Source organism: Muscardinus avellanarius (genome assembly GCF_963383645.1).
Source record: "Muscardinus avellanarius genome assembly, chromosome: 11".
Lineage (NCBI taxonomy): Eukaryota > Metazoa > Chordata > Mammalia > Rodentia > Gliridae > Muscardinus > Muscardinus avellanarius.
In genome coordinates, this window is record NC_137797.1 from 64,008,867 (window position 1) to 64,032,787 (window position 23,921).

The 23,921-nt window shown below is 41.5% G+C and overlaps 1 protein-coding gene across 1 annotated transcript; it reads left to right on the forward strand.

The window, feature by feature from the left end:
- Window positions 1–3,314: 3,314 nt before the first annotated feature.
- Window positions 3,315–20,338, forward strand: PRIM1 (DNA primase subunit 1; the record flags this gene model as incomplete). Its single annotated transcript, XM_080704849.1, has 12 exons — window positions 3,315–3,417; window positions 5,196–5,353; window positions 6,883–6,989; window positions 7,061–7,134; window positions 7,760–7,896; window positions 8,317–8,375; window positions 10,428–10,537; window positions 12,617–12,708; window positions 12,874–13,012; window positions 15,045–15,114; window positions 18,088–18,179; window positions 20,208–20,338. The coding sequence occupies 12 exons, from the start codon at window positions 3,315–3,317 to the stop codon at window positions 20,336–20,338; spliced, it is 1,272 nt and encodes a 423-aa protein (XP_080560975.1).
- Window positions 20,339–23,921: the final 3,583 nt, after the last annotated feature.

The following is a 23,921-nucleotide window of genomic DNA, read 5'->3' on the forward strand; positions in this document are numbered from 1 at the left end:
CGCAGGTTCAAGGGCAGCATCGCTACTTAGTGAGGCCCTCTGCAATTTAGTGAGACCCTTTTTCAGAATAGAGAATAAAATATAGGACTGGGGATGCAGCTCTGAGGTAGAATGCCCCTGGGTTTTGTCCCCAGGACCCCGCCCCCCAGAGACATACAAATGGCAAGTAATTATATGAAAAAATGGTGACTAGGAGCCAGGTGTGGTAGTGCACACTTGTAATCCCAATACTTGGGAGAATGAGACAGGAGGATCAGGGTTGGAGGTCGGCCCCAGCTACTTAGTGTTTCAAAAACAAAGAATAAAAAATAGGACTGGAGGTATAGCTCGGGGGTAGAATGTCCCTGGGTTCAATCCCTAGCACCACACACAAACAAAAAAATGCTGAATATGACTAATAATTGGAGATGTGCAAATCAAAACCACAATGAGATATCATCTCACCCCAGTTAGAATGACTAGCATTAGAAAGACAAAAAATAGCCAGCCATGGTGGTGCACACCAGTACTTGGGAGGCTGAGACAGGGGATCGGAGGTTCACAGCCAGCGTCAGCTACTTACAAAATAAATAATAAAAAAATAGGGCTGGAGGTGTAGCACAGAGGTAGAATGGCCCTGGGTTCAATCACCAGTACTAAAATAAATTAATAAATTAATTAATTAATAGAAAAAAAGGGCTGGGGTCATAGCTCAGAGGTAGAAAGCCTCTAGGTTTAATCCCCAGTACCACAAAATAAATAAAAAGACAACAAATAAACGCTAATAAAAGAAAAGTAAGCCGGGCGTGGTGGCGCATGCTTGTAATCCCAGCATTCGGGAGGCTGAGACCGGAGGATCGCGGTTCGCGGACAGCCTCAGCTACTTAGTGAGGCCCTCTGCAACTCAGTGAGACCCGGTTTCAAAATAAAAAGAATAAAAAATAGGGCAGGGGGTGTAGCTCAGAGGTCGAATGCCCCTGGGTTCTACCCCCAGACCCGCAAAAAAAAAAAGAAAGAAAGAAAAGGAAATTGTAATACACTGTTGGTGGGTGTGTAAAATTAGTAGAGCATGGAAAATAGTATGATGGTTCCTCAAAAAACTAAAAATAAGCCAGGCATGGTTGCACTTGCTTGTAATCCCAGTACTTGGAAGGCTGAGATGAGAGAGTCTGGGGTCACAGCCAGTCTCAGCTACTTGGTGATGCCCTCCATAACTTAGTGAAATCCTGTTTCAAAATAAAGAATAAACGGAGACAGGAGGATTGCACAGGTTCAAAGCCAGCTTCAGCTACTTAGGCTCTCAGCAACTTAGTGAGACACTGTTTCTGAATAAAGTATAAAATAGGTCTGAAAGTATAGCCCAGAGGTAGAAAAGCCCCTGGGGTCAACCCCCAGGACCACAAAATAAAATTAATAAAGAATCAATATAGGGCTGAGGGTGTAGTTTGGAGGTAGAATGACCCTGGATTCCATTCCTAGTACTGAAAAAAAAAAACTAAAAATAGATCTACCATGTGACCCAGCAATCTCACTATGTCAAAGAGACATATGCATTCCCATGTTTATTGCAGCACTATTACAATATAAACAATCATTTATACCATATCTCTGTATGTGAGGGGGATTGCTGAGGACAGAACCTTGGAGCATTGTACCTCTGAGCTACACTACCAACCCTTTTCAATTTTTATTTTTGAAACAGGGTCTCACTAAGGCTTGCCTCAAACCTGCAGTCTTTCTGTCTCAGCCTCCCAAGTACTACTATTATTTCAAAATAGCTAGAAGAAAGGATCTTGATTGTTCCCAACAGAAACAAACAATAAATATCTGTGGTAATTGCTGTGCTAATTACCCTGATTTGATCACTATACATTGCATACATGTATCAAATTATCAGAGTGCAGTCCAGAAATGTGTACAGTATTATGAATCAATTAAAAATAAAAATAAAGCCATGTGTGCTGGCCCATGCTTGTAATCCCAGCATTTGGGAGACTGAGACAGGAGGATGGAGGATTGAGGACAGCTTGAGCTACTACTTAGTGAAGCCCTTTGCAACTCAGTGAGACCCTGTTTGTTTCCAAATAAAAGAATGAAAAATAGGGCTGGGGGTGTAGCTCAGAGGAAGAAGGAGAAGAAAGCCGGGCATGGTGGCACTCGCTTGTAATCCCCGCACTTCGGAGGCTGAGACAGGAGGATTTCACAGGTTCGAAGCCAGCCTCAGCTACTTAGTGAGGCTCTCAGCAACTTAGTGAGACCCTGTTTCAAAACTAAAATATAAAATAGGTCTGGGAGTGTACCCTGGAGGTAGGAGGCCCCTGGGTTCCATCCTCAGTACCACCAAAAAAGAAAGAAAGAAAGAATAAAAAATAGGGCAGGGTGTGTAGCTCAGAGGTTGAATACCCCTGAGTTCTATCTCCAGACCCCCCCCCAAAAAAAAAGTAGGGCTGGGAGCTTGGCGTGGTGGCCCACGCTTGTAAACCCAGCATTCCGGAGGCTGAGACAGGAGGATCATGGTTCTCGGACAGCCTCAGCTACTACTTAGTGAGATCCTTTGCAACTCAGTGAGATCCTGTCTCAAAATAAAGAATAAAAAAAATAGGGCTGCGGGTGTAGCTCGAAGGTAGAATGCCCCTGTGTTCAATTCACAGTACAATAAATAAATAAATAAATAAATAAATAAATAAATAAATAAATGGGCTGAGGGTGTAGGTAGGAGGTAGAATGCCCCTGGGTTCCACAACCAGTACCAAAAATAATAATGATAAATAAGACCTCGAAAAGAGCGGGGCATGGAGGCTCACACTTGTAATCCCAGCATTTGGGAGGCTGAGACAGGAGGATCGCAAGTTAGATGCCAGCCTCAGCCGCTTGGTGAGGCCCTCCGCAATTTAGTGAGACCTTGTTTCCAAATAAAGAATAAAACAGGGTTAGGGTGTAGCTTAGAAGTAGAATGCCTCTGGGTTCCATCCCCAGTACCACAAAAAATAAGTAAAATGAAATAAAATCTTCAAAAGATATTGGTGTTATTTCTAAAACATTCACGAAGTTAGCATGAGATAGCTTTTCTACACTATCCCGCTAGCCTGAGTCAATCAATATGCTACAGTCTCGCCTTTCTTAGAAGGCCTTCTTCTTGGAATGCACAGGCCTGCACCTGCGAGCCACAGGTGGGCTCCCCTGAGGGCAGCGGCGCCTGCGAGCTGCGGGAACTACAACTCCCGGCAGCCTCTGCGGCGCCCGCGGCCTCAACGCGCCTGCGCAGTGGCGAGACGCTGGCGGCGCGTTCCCGCCAATTTTTGCAGGGTCCCTGTCGGGATTCAGTTCTGCGTTCCATGGAGTCGTTCGACCCCGCTGAACTGCCGGAGCTGCTCAAGCTGTATTACCGGAGGCTCTTTCCCTACTCCCACTACTATCGCTGGCTCAACTATGGCGGAGGTATGGAGGCTGGGAGCAGCGTGGGTAGCGGGAGCGTGCGTGAGGAGGCCCCGGCCGGGCGGCCTGAGAAGGACAACCTAGTGTCTCCTCTAAGTCGCGCCTTGTGTCGGGCGCCTTTGAGTAGTATCTTTCTGGTGAGAGTGGGTCTAATGACCAACCTGAGACCACACGGTAAAAAAAAAAACTGCCGCCAAGGGGATACTAGGTTAAAGCACGAAGCTGCAGAGCCTTGATCTGCACCGAGGTCTCCCAGAAAAGAGGTACTTTCTTCCTCACAGCCCGTCTGTTAGTGCCCACCGAGGGGAGAGAGGCGGCAGTACTTATTTAAAATGACTCTGCACCTCAGTTTTCATTGTTTCCAAAACATCCCTTTAAACGACGTGTTACAAATGTTCAAATAGTCGAAGTCATTCACTAAGGCTCAAGAGAGGAGAGGAAATGTGGTGGAAATTGGGTAAGGGCTAATTGGGTGATGTGTGCTTGTATGCCTGTACCATCTTGTATTCCATTAAGATGTACGACTACAATGCACCAATTAAAAAAAATTTTTAAACAGACCATCGTGTCTTTCCTGGCATGTCCAGGTCTTTCCCACGCGTAAGGGGAAAAAAATGTTCAAATAAGGTTAAAATTAATCACCAAAAATGGCTTAAATGTCTATTTAATTTTTACATGATAAAATAAAAATATTGCTTATATGAGGTTTCTTTTTGGTGGTGGTACTGAGGATTGAACCCAGGGGCATTCTACCTCTGAGCTACACCCTCTGCCCTATTTTTTATTTATTTATTTTACTTATTTGTGGTACTGGGGATGGAACCCAGGGGCTTTCTACCCCTGGGCTACACTTCCAGACCTATTTTATACTTTATTTGGAAACAGGGTCTCACTAAGTTGCTGAGAGCCTCACTAAGTAGCTGAGGCTGGCTTCGAACCTGTGCGATCCTCCTGTCTCAGCCTCCCAAGCGCTGGGATTACAAGCATGCCCATAAATAAAAAATAAATAAAAAGCTTTGTTATTTATTTTGAAACAGAGTCTCCCTAAGTAGCTGGGGCTAGGCCGAGAACCTGTGATCCTCCTGTCTCACCCTCCCAACTACTGAGTTTAAAAGCTGCACCACCACACCCTGCTTGTATGAATATTTGAAATAAATGTATCGTATATAAGTTACCTTTTCACAAAATTTAAAGGAGTGCACTATTAGGTTCAGAGTTTTTACCCAACTTTTTTAATGTTGTATCCCAGCACTCAGCAGTTCTGACTGTATTATTTTTTAAATAAATATGTTTGAAGCCGGGCATGGTGGCACAGGCTTGTAACCCTAGCATTTGGGAGGCAGAGACAGGAGGATCGTGGTTCGCAGACAGCCTCAGCTATTACTTAGTGAGGCCCTTTGCAACTCAGTGAGACCCTGTTTCAAAATAAAGAATAAAAAATAGGGCTTGGGGGTGTAGCTCGGAGGTAGAATGCCCCTGGGTTTCATCCCCAATACTGCAAAATAAATAAATAATAAATAAATAAATAAATAAATAAATATGTTTGAATGGGTATATAAATAAAATATCTCTGTTCTTTTTCCTCTGTGTTTTGCTGTTTCCTAGCAAAATCAGATAGGAAATCCCTTCAGATCAGGAACAAGGACCTTTGTTTTCACATCCATAACAGTATTCGACACAAGGACCTCATCAAAGAGATCATTTTACTGGCTAATGTTATATAAATGCCCTGAGCTGAGTATACTACCAAATTAACTTTAAAATTTACTCTTATTTTGTAGTAGTAAAGAATTATTTTCAACACCGTGAATTTTCATTCACATTGAAAGATGATATTTACATTCGCTACCAGTCCTTCAGTAACCAAAGTGATCTGGAAAAGGAGATGCAGAAAATGAATCCATACAAGATTGATATAGGTGCAGTATATTCCCACAGAGTAAGAAACCTTTTTCTTTTTAATGTACTTTCTCTTGTTTTGTAAACTAAGAATGGGAGAGTTTTGAAAATAAAGTTTTAGAGTTCAGCTGGTGTGGTGGTGCTTACCTGTAATTCCGGTACTTGGGATGTTAAGACAGGAGGATCTCAGGTTCTAAGCCAGCCTCAGCAATTTAGTGAGACCTGTTTGAAAATAAAAAAGGCTTGAGGATATAGCTCAGAAGTAGAATGCTCAGTGTTCAATCCCCAGTACCAAATGAATGAATTAATGATAATAAATAAATAGGGTTGGGGTTGTAGCTCAGAGGTAGAATGCCCTGGGTTCAATCTCTAGTGCCACAAAAACATATTAAAAACTAAAAAAAAAAAAAAAAAATAGCTTTATTATTTCTGTCAGTCAAAAATATTTACAGTAGATATGTAGTCATCAAACCCTTTTTTGTGTGGAAGGGGTAATACTGGAAATTGAACCCAGGGGCATTCTACCTCTGAGCTATACCTCCAGCCCTTTCTTTTATTTTTTTTATTTCCAAACAGAGTCTTGCTAGGTTGCTGAAGCTGTCTTTGAACCTTTGATCCTCCTGTCTCAGCCTCCCATGTACTGAGATTACAGGCATGTGCCACCATGCCCAGAAAACCCTATTTTATTTTATTTCATTTTATTTTATTTTATGTGTGTGTGTGTTACAGGGGATTTAACCTAGAGGCATTCTACCTTTGAGCTGCACCCCCAGCCTGATTTTATTTCTTATTTGGAAACAAGGTCTCACTAAGTTGATGAGTCTCACTGCTTATTGAGGCTGTCCTTGAACCTGCAATCCTCCTATCTCAGCCTTCCAAGTATTGGGATTACAGGTATGCTCCACCATGCTCAGCACATCCTATTTTAAGTAGATAAAAATTAAAACTTTCATCAGCTCTAAATATGTGGGATTGCCGGGCGTGGTGGCGCATGCTTGTAATCTCTGCGCTTGGGAGGCAGAGACAGGAGGATCGCACAGGTTCAAAGCCAGCTGTGCTGGCTTAAGAGACCCTGTTTCCAAAAATAAAAAAGTATAAAATAGGTCTGGGAGTGTAGCCCGGAGGTAGAAGGGCTTCTAGGAACCCCAGTACCACCAAAATAAATAAATAAATAAATAAATAAATAAATAAATAAATAAATAAATAAATAAGTGGGATCTAATGTAATGAACTTTGCTGGGCTTGGTGACACATGCCTGTAATCCCAGTACTTGGGAGTGTAAACCAGGAGGATTGCAGGTTCATGGCCTGCCTCAGGCAGTTAAGAGTTCCTGTTTCAAAACAAAAAACTAAAATAAGGCTGGGGTATAACTTAGAGGTAGAATGTCCCTGTGTTCAAATTTCAGTCACATACACAAAAGAAGTAATAAACTTTAACTGATGCAGGCCTTTTGTTATATAGTTTCTTTGTTTCTCTTTGACAACTTTTTCCTTATGGATAAAAATAGGCAGGCTTAACAACATGTGGGCTCTTCTAGAACTGAACTGGTTGACATTTTGTATTTCTAGCCCAGTCAACACAATACAGTGAAGCTGGGAGCTTTCCAGGCTCAGGAAAAAGAGCTGGTGTTTGATATTGACATGACAGACTATGATGATGTGAGGAGGTGCTGTAGGTAAGTGCCGTCGGACTTGCCCTTAGGTCGGATGGCATCACTGACAGTGAATAATGATGACTCTGCTCCAGTTCTGCAGACATTTGTTCCAAGTGCTGGACCCTCATGACAATGGCCATGCGCATCATCGACCGAGCCTTGAAGGGTAAGTGTCAGTAGCATCTGAGTGGCGTCAAATGCAAGAGTCTGTTTTCCTCTGAATATTAGTCTCTATAAGTTTCTGGTATATCTCATATCTCCTTGAAATGTACAAGAAGAAAAAAGAAAAGAATAAAGTTGGCCAGGTACAGTGCACACACCTGTAATCCCAGCTATGCAGGATGCAGAGGCAAGAGGATCATAAGTTTGAGGCTAGCCTGAGCATCAGAGTTCAATCCAAAGTACTGCAAAAAAAAAAAAAAAAGAAGAAGAAGAAAAAGAAAAGAAAAGTAAAAACTTTAATACAGCTATTAAACAAATCGGTGTAATTGTTTTTCCAATTCAGTACTCTTTTGAGTAACTCTGTGCTTGGTACTATTCTAGCTGAAGGAAATGTAAAGATGACAGTTCTTGCCAGATATGGTAGTATATACCTGTAATCCCAGTACCTGAGAGACTGAGATAGGAAGATCACAGGTTTGAGGCCAGCCTCAGGAACTTAGTGAGACCCTATTTCAAAAGCTCGAGGTAAAATGCCCTGAGTTTAATCCACCATACCTCAAACAGGAAAAAAAGAAAGAAATAGGAACTTACAGATTTGTCTTAAAACCTATTATTTCTCCTTTCCTCAGAGGACTTTGGATTTGAGCATCGTCTCTGGGTATATTCTGGAAGGAGGGGTGTTCATTGTTGGGTCTGTGATGAATCAGTTAGAAAACTGTCCTCTGCAGTCCGTTCTGGGATAGTTGAGTATTTGAGTCTTGTAAAGGTAAGATGCTCTTAATTATGATTTACATCTTTTTGTTTACTAGATGTTTCCAAGCCTGGTATGTTTAATAACAGAAAATTTAACTATTTTTATAGTGTTCACATTCCAGAGTAGATGATCTTACCAATGGTTACTTCAAGTCATAATAGCTACATTTTAAAAGATATTTCATTTTATGCTCTACCTTTGTGGCAAAAAGATTATCTCTCTATTCAATTATGTCAGGTAAAGTTAACCTAGAAATTACAGGTATTGAGATGATATAAAATAGTAGCTAAGCTTCTGTACTTTGATAAAATTTAGCCAATATCTTTGAATTTTTATTTAAAATGTAATAATAGAACACATTAAAGAAATTTTAATTATTTCATATGTGTTATATAATATACATAAAGTTCTTTTTGATCATTTCTTTTTTAGGGTGGTCAAGATGTTAAAAAGAAAGTTCACCTAAGTGAAAAAATTCACCCTTTTGTCAGGTCTGTTGGAAAAGACTTCATGCAGTTTAAGTAGTGTCTGATTTACTCCTGTATGCTTCTAGAATTATTTTGCTATCAATTTCCACAGCTAGATAGCATTTTATAGTAATCATAGCTACAGTTAATTGACTGCCCATTTTATGGTTCTGTATTCCTGAAAGATAGTACAGTTGTTTTCATCTATCTTCAACAGCTGCTTGAGAGATAGGGCAGTGTCTGTTTACAGCTGAGGAAAGTGAGTTCTAGAGGTTATATATTAGCATCACCCAACACTTGTTACTTTTTATTTATTTATTTACTAATTTTTTGTGGGTCTGGGGGTGGAATACTGAGGCATTAAACAAAGCTACACCCCTCTGCCCTATTTTTATTCTTTATTTTGAAATAGGGTCTCACTAAGTTGCGGGGGACTGTCTGTGAACCATGATCCTCCAGTCTCAGCTTCCCAAATGCTGGGATTGCAAGCGTGCACCACCATGTTCTGCTTCACTTGTTACATTTAACATTCAATCCTTGTATGCCTAACTCCAAAGCCCATGCTCTTTACATTGAATTCACTAATTCTCTAGGATAGTGGAAATAGCATTATATTATGAGTAAGAATCCTTGTTCTTTAGCCAGCCCTGGTGGCGCACACTTGTAATCTCAGCATTTGAGAGGCTGAGATAGAAGGATCATGGTTCGACCACTTAATATGACCTTAGAAATATCTTGGAGCCAGGTGTGGTGGTGCACATCTGTCATCCCAGTATTTGGGAGGCTGAGACAGGAAGATCACAGGTTCAAGGGTGGCCTCAGCAAGTAGTGAGACTCTTATCAGAAATCCTATTTCAAAATAAAAATTAAAATATAGGGCTGGCAGCTGGGCGTGGTGGCGCATACTTGTAATCCCAGCGCTTGGGAGGCTGAGACAGGAGGATCACACAGGTGCGAAGCCAGCCTCAGCTACTTAGTGAGGCTCTCAGCAACTGAGACCCTGTTTCCAAATAAAGTATAAAATAGATCTGAGAGTATAACCCAGAGGTAGAAAAACCCCTGGGTTCTACCCCCAGTACCACAAAAAAATAATAATAAAATAAAAAAATAGGGCTGGGGGTGTAGCTCAGAGATAGAATGTCCATGAGTTCAATCCCTATTAGTGAGTGTGTGTGCGCTCACACACACATCTTGGAAGCTGGGCTTGGTAGTGCATGCCTGTAATTCCAGTACTTGGGAGGCTGAGACAGGAAGATTGCAGGTTTATGGCCAGCCCTGGCAACTTAGTAAGTTCCTCCACAAATAGTGAGACCCTGTTTCAAAATAAGAAAATAAAATAGGGCAGGGGGTGTAGGGTTACGGGTGTAGCTCTGAGGTAGAATGCCCCTGGATTCAGTCCCCAGCACCACACACACAGAAAAAAAATCTTGGGTCTTCCATTTTCTTATATGTGATAAGAACAACATCTGTTCCACTTGTTTCAGGGTGATGGCAAAGATTAAATGAAATCATAGATGTGAAGTTCGTTTGCAAACTGCAAATACGATATACTTAATTTTAAAAAAGGGATGAGGATGGTAAAGTGTTTACCTATTAGGCAGGAGACCCTGGGTTCGATTCCTAATACTGGGGGGAAAAAAGAGGCTAATATATATTCTGTGCCAAGTATTATGCTAGGTTCTTTCCCCTTAGTGTCTTACTTTAAGTCTCAGAAACTAGAGCCAGGAGTGGTGGTGCACGCTTGCAATCCTAGTACTTGGGAGGCTGAGACAGGATCGTGCAGGTTCAAATCCAGCCTAAACTTAGTGAGGCTCTCAGCAACTTAGTAAGACCCTATTTCCAAATAAAAAATGTAAAATAGGTCTGGGAATATAGCCCAGAGGTAGAAGGCCCCTGGGTTCCATCCCCAGTACCACGATAAATAAATAAATAAATTATCAAAGAGGTATTATTCCCATCTTACCTACTTAAGTTCTGAAAACTAAGCAGTAGCCTCCCACTGAGGCACAACAGTACCTGTATGACTTGCGTGTTTTTAATTGTAATGGGATTTTGTTGTTGCTATTCTTCCTACAGAAGATCTATAAATATAATTCAGAAATACTTTGAAGAATATGCCTTGGTTGATCAAGATATTCTTGAAAATAAAGAAAGCTGGGATAAGATTTTAGCCCTTGTTCCTGAGAATATCCTTTCCTGACAGCATTTCTATGTGAACTAGTTGTATTGATCTGTGATAGTATGTGTTCTGCTTGTATATTTTCTTCTATTTACTGGTAAAAGTTTAATTTTTTATTTATTTATTTATTTATTTATTTATTTATTTATTTATTTTTTGGTAGTACTGAGGTTCCTGGAAGCCCTTCTACCTCCGGGCTACACTCCCAGACCTATTTTATATTTTTTTAAATTTGGAAACAGGGTCTCTTAAGCCAGCAAAGCTGGCTTCGAACCTGCGCAATTCTCCTGTCTCCACTTCCCAAGCGTGGGGATTATAAGCATGCACCACCACGCCCAGCTAAGTTTAATATTTTTTTACACAAATATTTCCTGTATTTCTGTTTTTTGTATCTCTAGTCTGAAATACAATAGAAATGGAGTCATTTTGTAAGTGAGTTTCCTCATTTTGGAAGTTGGTCCTAGAATTAATGGCTAAAGAATGCTGAATCATTTTGTCTAAATGTGTGCACACCAAGGAGAGCTTTTATATTATACCTTATAATTATTTTGCATTCCTTTTTGTTATATTTGTATTGTATTTGTGTGTGTGTGTGTGTGTGTGTGTGTAATACTGGGGACTAAACCCAAGGCTATTCTACCTCCAAACTACACCTCCAGCCCTATTTTTTATTCTTTATTTGGAAACAGGGTCTCTTAAGTTGCAGAGGGCCTCACTGTGTAGCTGAGGGTAGCCACAAACCTTCAATTCTCCTGTCTTAGCCTCCCAAGTATTAGGATTACTAGCATGTGCCACCATGCCCATTTTGTACTTTTTTTGTTTGTTTTGCAATACTGGGGATGGAACCCAGGGTCACTCTGAGCTATACCCTTGCCCCTTTTTTTTTTTTTTCTTCATTTTGAAATAGGGCCTAAGTTGTGGAAGGACTCACTAAGTACCTGAGGCTATCTGCAAACTGCAATCTCCCAGTCTCAGCCTCCCGAATGCTGGGATTACAAGAGTGCACCACCACACCAAACTGTACCCTTTTTTTTTTTTTCCTATCTCTGAACTATACCCCCAGCCTACTAAAAAGTTTTTTTTTTTTTTTTTTTGGTAGGTCTGGGGATGGAACCCAGGGGCATTCACGCTCCAAGCTACATCTCCTGCCCTATTTAATTTTTTATTCTTTATTTTGAAACAGGGTCTCACTAAGTTGCGGAGTGCTTCAGTAAGTAGCTAAGGCTGTCTGCGAACTGCGATCCTCCTGTCTCAGCCTCCCGAATTCTGGGATTACAAGCATGTACCACCATGCCCGGCTCCTATTTTTTATTTTTATTTTGAAATACTGAGTTTCACCGAGTTGCAGAGTGCCTCACTAAGTAGCTGAGGCTGTTCGTGAAACCATGATCCTCCTATCTCAGCCTCCCAAATGCTAGGATTACAAGTATGCACCACTATGCCCTGCTGTATTGTATTTTTATAGGAGAATTTTTTTTTCTTTCTTTTGTTTTTTGATTTTGGGTTTTTTTTTTTTTTTTTTTGTATTGGGGGTGGAACCCAGGAGCATTCTACCTCTGAGCTACACCCCCTAGTTCTATTTTTATTCTTTATTTTGAAACAGGGTCTCACTGAGTTGCAAAGGACCTCACTAAGTAGCTGAAGCTGGCTGCGAAACATGATCCTCTGGTCTCTACCTCCCAAATGCTGAGATTACAAACATGTGCCACCATGCCCGGCCTTATAGGAGAATTTTTAAAAGTGTTTAACAATGTTTTAGAAGACATTAATAGTACTTTCTAAATATGTGCGAACTTTAGATAGCCTTGTGACAATACATACTAAAAAGTAAGCTGTGCCAGGCATGGTGGCACTTGCCTATAGCCCCAGCACTTAGGAGGCTAAGACAGAAGGATCACAGGTCTGTGAACAGCCTCACCAAGTTATTGATAGGGAGGCTCTCTGAAACTTAGTTTCAAAATAACTAAAATAGAGCTGAATAGCTTAGAGGTATAGCTTAGAGGTAGAATTCCCCTGTGTTAGATCTCAATGCCACAAAACAAAACAAAGTTGATCGTGATGAGTGTGTTCTTTAATTACGCATCACCAATTCATGAAGATCTTCAAAAAGGCTTTCAAAAGTCTCACAGTTCGCTTCAGAGATGGGAATATTTGAAGAAAGTAATCAGTTCAAGTCAGGTATGTTCCACTAAAATCTATATTTATAAATATTATACTGCAATTCTTAATCAAGTTCTGATTGTTTGGCTTGGTTAGTTAAAGAGGATGGCCATTTCTTTTAACCTTTAAAGAAATACTGAAAGTTTCTACTGCTTCTCATGCTAGCCTTGCATCTGCTTTTAGCATATAAAAAATGACAAATGTGGACCCTTGCTGGAGTGGGAGATTATGCTCCAGTACTGTTTTCCACGGCTGGATATCAACGTTAGCAAAGGAATCAATCATTTACTGAAGAGCCCTTTTAGTGTTCATCCTAAAACAGGTACAATGTAAAAAAAAGTAAGGGAAATAAAAAGAAAAAGTAGTTATTTGGTTTAGCAGGCATGGCATTAGATACAAATGCCTGTGTCTGTGATATTAAAGGTTGAAGAATTGTCTACTAGTAACTTATTTATTTGTTTATTGCTTATCAATTGAATAGCTACCATAAGAGTTTCTATTATGTAAATGTTTTTCTTTTTTTTTTTTTGGTGGTGGTGGTGGTGGTATTGGGGGTGGAACCCAGAGGCTTTCTACCTCTGGGCTATACTCCCAGACATATTTTTTCTTATACATTTTTATTTGGAAACATGGTCTTATTAAGTTGCTGAGAGCCTCACTAAGTAGCTGAGGCTGGCTTCGAACCTGTGCGATCCTCCTGTTTCAGCCTCTCAAGCACAGAGATTACAAGCATGCACCACCACACCTGGCTCGTAAATGTTTTTCAATTGGATTTCTGATGCTCAGTATTAGAATTAGTTTGTGGGGTCCTTCAGAATTACTGGACAACAAGGTAGGCACAGTCTTCTGTAATCCCAGGAGGCTAAGAAAGGAGGCTCCCAAGGTCAAGGGCAGAATGTGAAAACTATGCTTGTACTTGAGAGGTTAAGACAGGAGGATTACAAGTTCACTGCCAGCCTCAGCTACTCAGTGAGGCCCTCCACAACTTAGTGAGACCCTGTTTCAAAATAGAGAGTTGCTGAGAGCTTTACTAAGTAGCCGAGGCTGGCTTCGAACCTGTGCCATCCTCCTGTTTCAGCCTCCCAAGTACTGGGATTACAAGCGTGTGCCACCATGCCTGTCTTTTAGAGTTTATTTTGCAACAGTCTCACTAAGTTGCCGAGGCTGGCCACAAACCTGTGATCCTCCTGTTTCAGCCTCCCAAGTACTGGGATTAAAAGTGTGCACCACCATGCCCAGCTTTATATTTTTTATTTTGAAACAGTCTCACTAAGTTGGGTACCTCACTAAGTTGCTGGTTTCAAAACTGCGATCCTCCTATCTTAGCCTCCCAAGTATTGGGATTACAAGCCTGAACCACCACTCCCACTACCCTGAGTCCTTTTTTTTTGGGGGGGGGGTGTGCAATACTGGGGATTGAACCCAGGGATGCTCTACCTCCAAGGTATAACTCCAGCCCTATTTTTTATTCTTTTTTTTTTTTTTTTTTTTTTTTTCAGTACTGGGGATGGAAGCCAGGGGCATTCTACCTCCAAGCTACACCCCAGCCCTATTTTTTATTCTTTATTTTGAAACAGGGTCTCACTGAGTTGCAAAGGGCCTCACTAAGTAACTGAAGCTGTCCACGAACTGCGATCCACCTGTCTCAGCCTCTCAAGTGCTGGGATTACAAGCTTGTGCTACCACACCCAGTTTATTCTTTATTTTTGAAACAGGGACTCACAAAATTACAGAGGGCCTCACTAAGTGGCTAAGGCTGGCGGCAAACCTGCGGTCCTCTGTCTCAGCTTCCCAAATACTGGGATTACAAGTGTGTACCACCACACCCAGCACCACCAGCCCTTTTAATTTTTGTTTCTGAAATAGGCTCACTAGGTTGTTGAGCTTCACTATGTTGAGTCTGTTCTGCAATCTGTGATCCTCCTGTCTCAGACTCCCAAGTACTGGGATTACAGGTGTGTGCCACCACTCCCAATGGTTTTTTAATTTTTCAAGGCAGGGTCTCACTAAATTACCATGGTAGGCCTTAAACTTGTGATCCTCCTGCCTTAGCCTCCCAAGTAGGTGGGATTACAAGCACCACCCTATTAAACATTTTACTTCGAAGTATAGATGTAACTGGAATAAGAGTAACTGGAAAATAACGCAACATTCTTCATACCTGTTTTTTTGTTGTTACTGCCTTTTAAGAGAAGAGCCACAATCAATTTGAAAGTAATTTATATTTCTAAATATTGTTCTTAAAAGATAAACCTAACCCCTTGTAAAATGTTAGCCAAAAAGTGACTTATAGAAGACAGTCTGTAATGATTTGTATTCCACACTCATCAGTTTCTAATCTCTGGTTCTTACAGGTCGCATTTCTGTGCCTATTGATTTACAGAAGGTGGATCAGTTTGATCCGTTTAGTGTCCCAACTATAAGGTATGTTCCAGATCACTGATCACTCCTTATTTGTCTATGAACATTGTTCTGAATTTTAAGTAGATTTTATTAGATCCCTTCTTACATAGGTAGTAGCCACACTGGAATGGTATATTTTGTTATAGAAACACTTGGCTCAAAGAATAAATGGTGATTCCCTAAGAGAGCAATTAAAAGTTCTTCAATGAGCCGGGCGTGGTGGCCCACGCTTGTAATCCCGGCATTTGGGAGGTTGAGACAGGAGGATTGCGGTTCATGGATGCCTCAGCTACTTAGTGAGGCCCCTTGCAACTCAGATCCTGTTTCAAAATAAAAACAATGAAAAATGTCACTTGGAGGTAGGATGTCCCTTGGTTCCATCTCCAATACTACAAAGGAAAAAAAAGTTCTTAAGCTATTTTGGAAGAAAAATATTCTAAGGTCAAATAAGTCATGGGGGTCAGACTTGGTGGCACATGCTTATAATCCCAGTACTTAGGAGCCTGAGACAACACATTTGCAGGTTTGTGGCCTGCCTCAGCAACTTAGCAAGACTTTGTTTCAAAAAAATTTTTTTTTTTTTTTTTTTTTTTTTTTTGGTGGTACTGGGGTTCCTAGAAGCCCTTCTACCTCTGGGCTACACTCCCAGACCTATTTTATATTTTTGAAACAGGGTCTCTTACGCCAGTAAGGCTGGCTTCGAACCTGCGCGATCCTCCTGTCTCCGCCTCCCAAGTGCGGGGATTACAAGCGTGCGCCACCACGCCTGGCTCTTTGTTTCAAAATTTTAAAAAGGCAGCATTTGAGAGGCTGAGACTGGAGGATCGCAGTTTGCAAATAGCCTCAGCTACTTAGCAAGGCCCTTTACAACTCAGTGTTACTCCGTTTCAAAAATAAAAAGACTGAAAAATAGGGCTGGGGGTATAGCTCAGAGGTAGAATGCCTGGGTTCCATCCCCAATACTGCAAAATTTTTAAAAGGGCTGAGAGTATAGGTTGGAAGTGAAATGCTGCTGGGTTCAATCCCTAGTACAAAAAAATAAGTCTGGAGCCAGTCATGATGGTGCATGCTTGTAATACCAGCATTTGGGAGGCTGAAACCGGAGGATCAGGATTCGCGAACAGCCTCACCTACTTAGTGAGGCCCACCACAACTTAGTGAGACCCTGTTACAAAATAAAGAATTATAAAATAGGGGAGGGATGCCGGGCATGGTGGCACACGCTTGTAATCCCAGTGCTTGGAAGGCTGAGACAGGAGGATCGCACAGGTTCAAAGCCAACCTCAGCTACTGAATGAGACCCTGTTTCCAAATAAGTATAAAATAGGTCTGGGAGTATAGCCTGGAGGTAGAAAGCCCCTGGGTTCCACCCCCAGTACCACAAAAAAAAAAAGTCTGGGAGAGCTAAGTGTGCGGCTCAGTTGTAGGGCTCTGCACTTAATTCCCAGTACCAAAAAGAATAAGCTAAGCATGGTGGTATATGCCTACAATACCAGTACTTAGGAGGCTGAGATGGGAGGATTGCAATTTCACGGATAACCTCAGCAAGTAGCAAAAGTCTCAGTAATCTAGGGAAGCCCTGTTTCAAAAAAATTTTTTTGCCAGGTGTGGTGGCACATGCCTGTAATCACAGTACTTAGGAGACTAAGACAAGAGAATCACAGATTTGAAGCCAGGGTCAGTAACTTGGCAAGACCTTGTTACAAAATGAAAAGGGATGGGGATGTACTTCAGAGGTAGGATGCCTCTGGGTTCAATCTCCAGTACAAAAAAATAAAAAATATTTTTTTCCTTGCAGTACTGAGGATGGAGCCCAGGGGCATTGTACCTCCAAACTACATCCTCAGCTCTATTTTTTAGTCTTTTTATAATTTTTATTTATTTATTTTGTGGTACTGAGGATGGAACCCAGGGGCATTTTACCTCTGAGCTACACCCCCAGCCCTAGTTTTTTTTTTTTTTTTTTTTTTTTCTTTATTTATTTATTTTGAAACAGGGTTCGAGTTGCAAAGGGCCTTGCTAAGTAGCTGAGGCTGTCCATGAACTCCGATCCTCCGGTCTCAGCCTCTCAAATGCTAGTCTTTTTATTTTTGAAACAAGGTCTCACTGAGTTGCAAAGGACTTTGCTAAGTAGCTGAGGTTGTCCATGAACCACGATCCTCTGGTCTCAGTCTCCCGAATGCTGGGACTACAAATGTGTGCCACCATGCCTAGCCCAAAAAAATTTTTTTATAAATGACCAGAGGTGTAGCTCAGAGGTAAAATGCCCCTGGGTTCAATCCCTAGTACCACAAATAATAATGATAATGATAATATCTGGAAATGCCAACTGTAAAGTATTACAAATGTCTCTAAGGGTAAAGATGTAAGTCAGCATTAGAACACTTGTCTAGCATATGTGAGGCCCTGGTTCGATAGCTGGACCTGTAAAAAAAATTTTTTTTAAGCTTTTTACTACATGATTTCCCATTCTTATGTTTTTCTGGTTTTGTTGTTTTGGGTTTTTTTTTCTGGGGATTGAACCCAGAAAAAAATTCACCTTCCAAGCTACACCCCCAGACCAACTTTTTATATCTTATTTGGAAACAGGGTCTCACTAGATTGCTGAGAGCCTTGCTAAATTACCAAGGCAGGCTTTGAAACTGGAATCTTCCTGTCTCAGCTTTCTAAGTACTGGGATTACAATCATACACCACCATGCCCAGCTATGATATTCTGTTCTTTAATATGATAATGTACATGAAAAATTCCAAGATCAGATCATGGTATTTAGAAGATGACAAATTTGGTTGGCCACCTGTTTTCATTGCTAGGATTCAAATTCAGGGTCTTTCTTACACATGCGTAGCAAGTTAGTGCTTCACTGCTGAACTATGCCTTGTGTCCTGCCAAATAATTTTTCATAAAAATCTTAATTGGATTTGTGTGCTACCAAATGCTGGGTAATGCTTACCTGGAACCAACTTCAAATTTTTCTTATTCTGTAACTTGTAGTTTCATCTGCCATGAATTGGATGTTATTTCCACCAATGAAACAGAAAAAGAGGATACTGAAGCTGAATCTGATATCAAACATAGAACCAGAGGTATGCAAATATATTAAAGCTTCACTTTATTTTGTTGATTATAATTGTGGGTTGTTTTTTTTTTTTTTTTTTTTGGTACTAGGGATTAAACCCAGGGGCGTTCTACCTCCTACATACACCTTCAGACCCATTTTTTTCCCCTGCATTACTGGAGTTAGAACCTCCAAGCTACTCCCCCAGCCCTCTTTTTTATTCTTTATTGAAGTTTTTTTCTTTTTTTAAATTAATTAATTAATTTATTTATTTATTTATTTTAGTGGTACTGGGGGGCGGGGAGAAGAAGGAATTTGAATGAACTGAGGATTTTTTTTTTTTTTTTTTGTGGTACTGGGGATGAAACATAGGGACATTCTACCTCTGAGCAGCACCCCCTCAGGCTTATTTTATTCTTTATTTTGAAACAGGTTTTCACTAAGTTGCAGAGAGCCTCACAAATTGATGAGGCTAACCACAAACCTGTTATCCTCCTGTCTCAGCCTCTCAAATACTGTGATTACAAGCATGTGCCACCAAGCCCAGCTTTGAGATCCTATTTCAAAACAAAAATAAAAAGGGGTAGAGGTATAACTCAGAGGTAGAATGCCTCTGGGTTCAAAACCCAGTACCACAAAAAATAAAATCCAAGTTCAAATATTGCTTCATCTATATCAGCTCCAACATAATATCAAGTAATAGTATATTCCAGTACTAATGTCTGTGGAGTGGTTATAAATATTCTGTTTAAAATATGTGGAAAAAAGTCTCCAACGTGAAATACAACAATAAACTGGAAAAAGGAACTCAGGGAAAACAGTATAAGGAATCAATAAAGCCAGCTACTTCGGGAGGCTGAGACAAGAGGATTGCAAGTTCAAGGTCAGCCTGGCAACTTAGCATGACGCTGCCTCAAAGTAATTTTTTGGATTTTCTTTTTTTTTTTGTGTGTGTGTGGGGGGGGATGGAAGCCAGGGGCATTTGACCTCTGAGCTACACCCCCAGCCCTATTTTTTTTATTTATTATTTATTTTGAAACAGGGTCTCACTGAGTTGCAAAGGGCTTCACTAAGTAGTAGCTGAGGCTGTCCACAACCGTGATCCTTCTGTCTCAGCCTCCCAAATGCTGGGATTACAAGCCTGTGCCACCACACCCAGCTTGTGAACTTTTGTTAAAATAATGAACCTTAGGTATGCTATATACTCTGTCACTAAACTATAACCCCAGTCCTAGAAAATTCTGTGTGTGTGTGTGTGTGTGTGTGTGTGTGTGTGTGTGTGTGTGTGTGTGTGTTACTGGGGGTGGAACCCAGAGCATTCTACCTCTGAGCCATATCCTCACCCCTATTTTTTATTCTTTATCTTGAAACAGAGTCTCACTGAGTTGCAAAGAGCCTCACTAAGTAGCTGAGGCTGTCCTCAAACTGCAATCCTCCTGTCTCAGCCTCCCAAATGCTGGGATTACAAGCATGTGCCACCAGGCCCGGGTCCTAGAAAATTCTTAATGAAACTTAAAGTTAGCCTGGCATGGTGGCACACGCTTGTAGTCCCAGATTTTGGAAGGCTGAGACAGAAGGATCATAGGTTTGATGATAACTTCAGCAAACAGTAAGACTCTCACCAACCTAGGGAGACATTGTTGCAAAGTAAAAATTTAAAATAGGGCTGGAGGTGTATCTCAGAGATAGAATGCCTCTGAGTTCAATATCCAGTAACCAAAAAAAAAAAAAAAATACACTTATCAAGTTATAGTTTCATGTTATTCTTACTGACAACATACTAATTTTCTTTTCTTTTTTTTTTCTTTCTTTTTTTTACAGTACTAGGTATTGAACCCAGAGGCATTCTGCCTCCAGGCTACACTCCCAGCCATATTTTTTATTCTTTATTTTAAAACAGGGTCTCACTAATTGTGGAGGGCCTCACTAAGTAGCTGAGGCTGGCCAAGAATCTGCGATCCTCCTCTCTCAGCCTCCCAATTACTGAGATTACAAGTGTATACCACCAAACCCAGTGATAACGTACTAATTATAATGTACTTGCTTCATAATTTAGATTATAAGAAGACCAGTCTAGCCCCTTATGTGAAAATATTTGAGCAGTTTATTGAAAACCTGGAGAAATCACGAAAAGGAGAACTTCTCAAGAAGAGTGGTAAAATTCCTTTTCTCTTTCATCTGATTTGATGTTAGTGTGAGTAGTTTATTTTTTTGTGTGGTGCATTGGGGATTGAACCCAGGGGCATTCAACCTCCAAGCTACACCCCAGCCCAATTGGGATTTCCAGAAAGAGATCTGATGAGGTAAGGGTACATCATTGGAAAAAGGAAAAGGACTATTTGTTGTGTGTGTGCCTTGGGAATTAACCATGCAAATATTTTTGCAGTTCTGAGGATGAAACTCAGGCATTTTACCTCTGAGCTACACCCGCAGCCCTATTTTTTATTCTTTATTTGGAATCAAGGTCTCACTGAGTTGCCAAGGGCCTAAGTAGTAGCTGAGGCTGTCCTTGAACATTGATCTTCCTGTCTCAGCCTCCCAAATGCTGGGATTATAAGCATGTGCCACAACTCTCAGCTTATTTTATTTATTTATTTATTTTGTGTGTGTGGTGCGGGAGATGGAACACAGGGGCTTTCTACTGCTGGGCTACATTCCCAGACCTATTTTTTTATATATATATTTATTTGGAAACAAGGTCTCACTAAGTTGCTGAGAGCCTCACTAAGTAGCTGAGGCTGGCATAGAACCTGTGCAGTCCTCCTGTCTCAGCCTCCCAAGAAGTGCTGGGATTACAAGTGTGTGCCACCACACCCGGCTCAGGGTTTTTTTTGTGTGTGTGCATGGTACTGGGGATGGACCCCAGGGGCATTCTACCTCCTGGCTATACTCCCAGATCTATTTTGTACTTTACTTGGAAACAGGGACTCACCAAGTTGCTGAGAGCCTCAATAAGTAGCTGAGGCTGCCGGTCGTGGTGGCGCACGCTTGTAATCCCCCCACCCCCCGCTTGGGAAGCAGAGACAGGAGGATCATGCAGGTTCGAAGCCAGCCGCACTGGCTTAAGAGACCCTGTTTCCAAATAAAAAAGTATAAAAATAGGTCTGGGAGTGTAGCCCAGACGTAGAAGGGTTTCCAGGAACTCCAGTACCACCAAAAAAAAAAAAAAAAAAAAGTAAAGTAGCTGAGGCTGGCTTGGAACCCGTGCGATCCTCCTGTCTCAGCCTCCCAAGCATGGGGATTACAAGCGTGCGCCACCACTCCCAGCCTTTATTTTTTTAAACTTTGGTGGTACTGGAATTGAACCCAGGGCCATTCTACCCTAGCCTTTTTTTTTTTTTTTTTTTTTTTTTTGGTTGTTGTTGCTGCTGGGGCTGGAACCCAGGGGCATTCTACTTCTGAGCTACATCTCCAGCTCTATCTCTATTTTTTATTCTTTAAAAATGGGGTCTCATGGGTTGCAAAGAGTTATACTAAGTAGATGAGACTGTCCACGAACCTGTGATCCTCCCATCTCAGCCTCCCAAATGCTGGGATATAAGCGGGCACCACCATGCCTGGCTTTCTTTTTTTTAATTACTAAAGCTAGCCACAAAAGTACTAGAATTGCAGGCATGTGCCACCACACCCAGCTTTTTATTTTTTATTTTGAAATGGGGACTCGCTAAGTTGCTGAGGCTGGCCTCGACTCTGTTATCCTTTTATCTCAGCCTCCAAAAGTACTGGGACTATAGGCATACACCACTGTGCCCAGTTCTTTATTTAGAGAGAAGGTGCCACTGAATTGCTTTGTGCTAGTCTCAAACTCGTGATGCTCCCTTCCTGGCCTCCCCAGTAACACTATATCCTTCCTTCATTCTTGAAGAAACATGAGCAAAGGTAGAGGTCGGAAAATATCAGGCCACTCTGGAGGTTATCAGATAATAGTAATAGCTAATACTGGAAATAGTATTCAAAAATATCTTGAGTCAGGGTGTCACTGTGTTGTCCAGCCTGGCCCTAAACTCGTGATCCTCCTGCCTCAGCCTCCTGAGTTGCTTGGATTTTACGCATGTGCTACTGCACTTGGTTTATAGCTTTTGAGATCTGCTGTTCTAGCTACAAAAAGTAAGTCTAGGCAGATAACCGGACTAGAACAGAGCTCAAGAGTCCAGTTGGGGTATTGCCATTAGGACAGCACTGGAGATCTTCAAAAGGTACAAATTTGCCTGGTGTGGTGGCACACAAGATCCCAGGTTTGAAGCTAGCCTCAGCAACTTAGCGAGACTCTTATTTTTAAATAAAAAATAAAATAGGGCTGAGGGTGTACCTCAGAGGTAGAATGCCCCTGGGTCTAATCCTCAGCACAAAAAAGGTACAAATTCTGGAACCATCCTTGAAACTTCATAATGATTTGGAAGTGGAGAGATGAAATATGGAAGGGAAGCAACCCAGAAGCCAGTAAAAAGTTTCAAGGAGATTATCAGGCTTCAGACTCTGTAGGGAACTGATAAAATCCTGTTGGATACAGTAACGAGAAGGAGGTACAAAGAGGACAGCAGTATTAAATGAAGAATGCTTAGCCAGGCACAGTGGCACACGCCTCTAATCTAGTACTTAGGAGACTGAGGCAGGATTGCAGGTTCAAGGCCCTAGCAACTTAGCATCCTGTTTCAAAATAAAAAATTTCTTAGCCAGGTATGATGGCACATATTGTAATCTTAGCACTTAGGAGGCTAAAACAGGAAGATCGCAGGTCTGATGACAGTCTCAACAAATAGTGAGACTTTTGTTAACCTAGCAAGACCCTGTTTCAAAATAAAAATAAAAGCCGGCCATGGTGTCACACGCAATCCCAGCATTCGGGAGGTGGAGACTAGAGGATCAGGGTTCAAGGACAGCCTCAGCTATTTAGCGAGGCCCTTCACAACTCAGTGAGACCTTGTTTCAAAAATAATAAAGACTAAAAAATAGGGCTGTGTTACGTGTAGCTTGGAGGTAGAATGCCCCTGGGTTCCGTCCTCAGTATCACAAAAACAAAACAAAATAAAGAATAAAAAATGGGTTTGGGGTAGCCGGGCGTGGTGGCGCATGCTTGTAATCCCAGCATTTGGGAGGCTGAGACTGGAGGATCGCGGTTCGTGGACAGCCTCAGCTACTTAGTGAGCCCCTCTGCAACTCAGTGAGACCTTGTTTCAAAATAAAGAATAAGGCGGGCGTGGTGGCACACACTTGTAATCCCCGCGCTTGGGAGGCAGAAACAGGAGGATCGCGCAGGTTCGAAGCCAGCCGCGTGCGCTGGCTTAGGAGACCCTGTTTCCAAATAAAAATGTAAAAATAGGTCTGGAAGTGTAGCCTGGAGGTAGAAGGGCTTCCAGGAACCCCAGTACCACCCGAAAGAAAGAAAGAAAGAAAGAAAGAAAGAAAGAAAGAAAGAAAGAAAGAAAGAAAGAAAGAAAGAAAATTAAAAATTGGGCAGGGAGTGTAGCTCGGAGGTCAGATGCCTCTAGGTTCCATCCCCGGACCTGCAAAAAAAAAAAAAAAAAATAGGGTTGGGGTACATGTAGCTCAGAGGTGGAATGCCTCTGGGTTCAAACCCCAGCACCAAGAAAATAAATCCCTAGTAACACACACAAAAATTTTAAGGCAGGAGACTGAGAGTGCAGCTCAGAGGTAGCCGCTGAGTTTAATCCCCAGTACCAGTTTTAAAAAGAAGAATGCTTTGCTGGCCATGGTGGCACACACTTGTAATCCCCACGCTTGGGAGGCGGAGACAGGAGGATCATGCAGG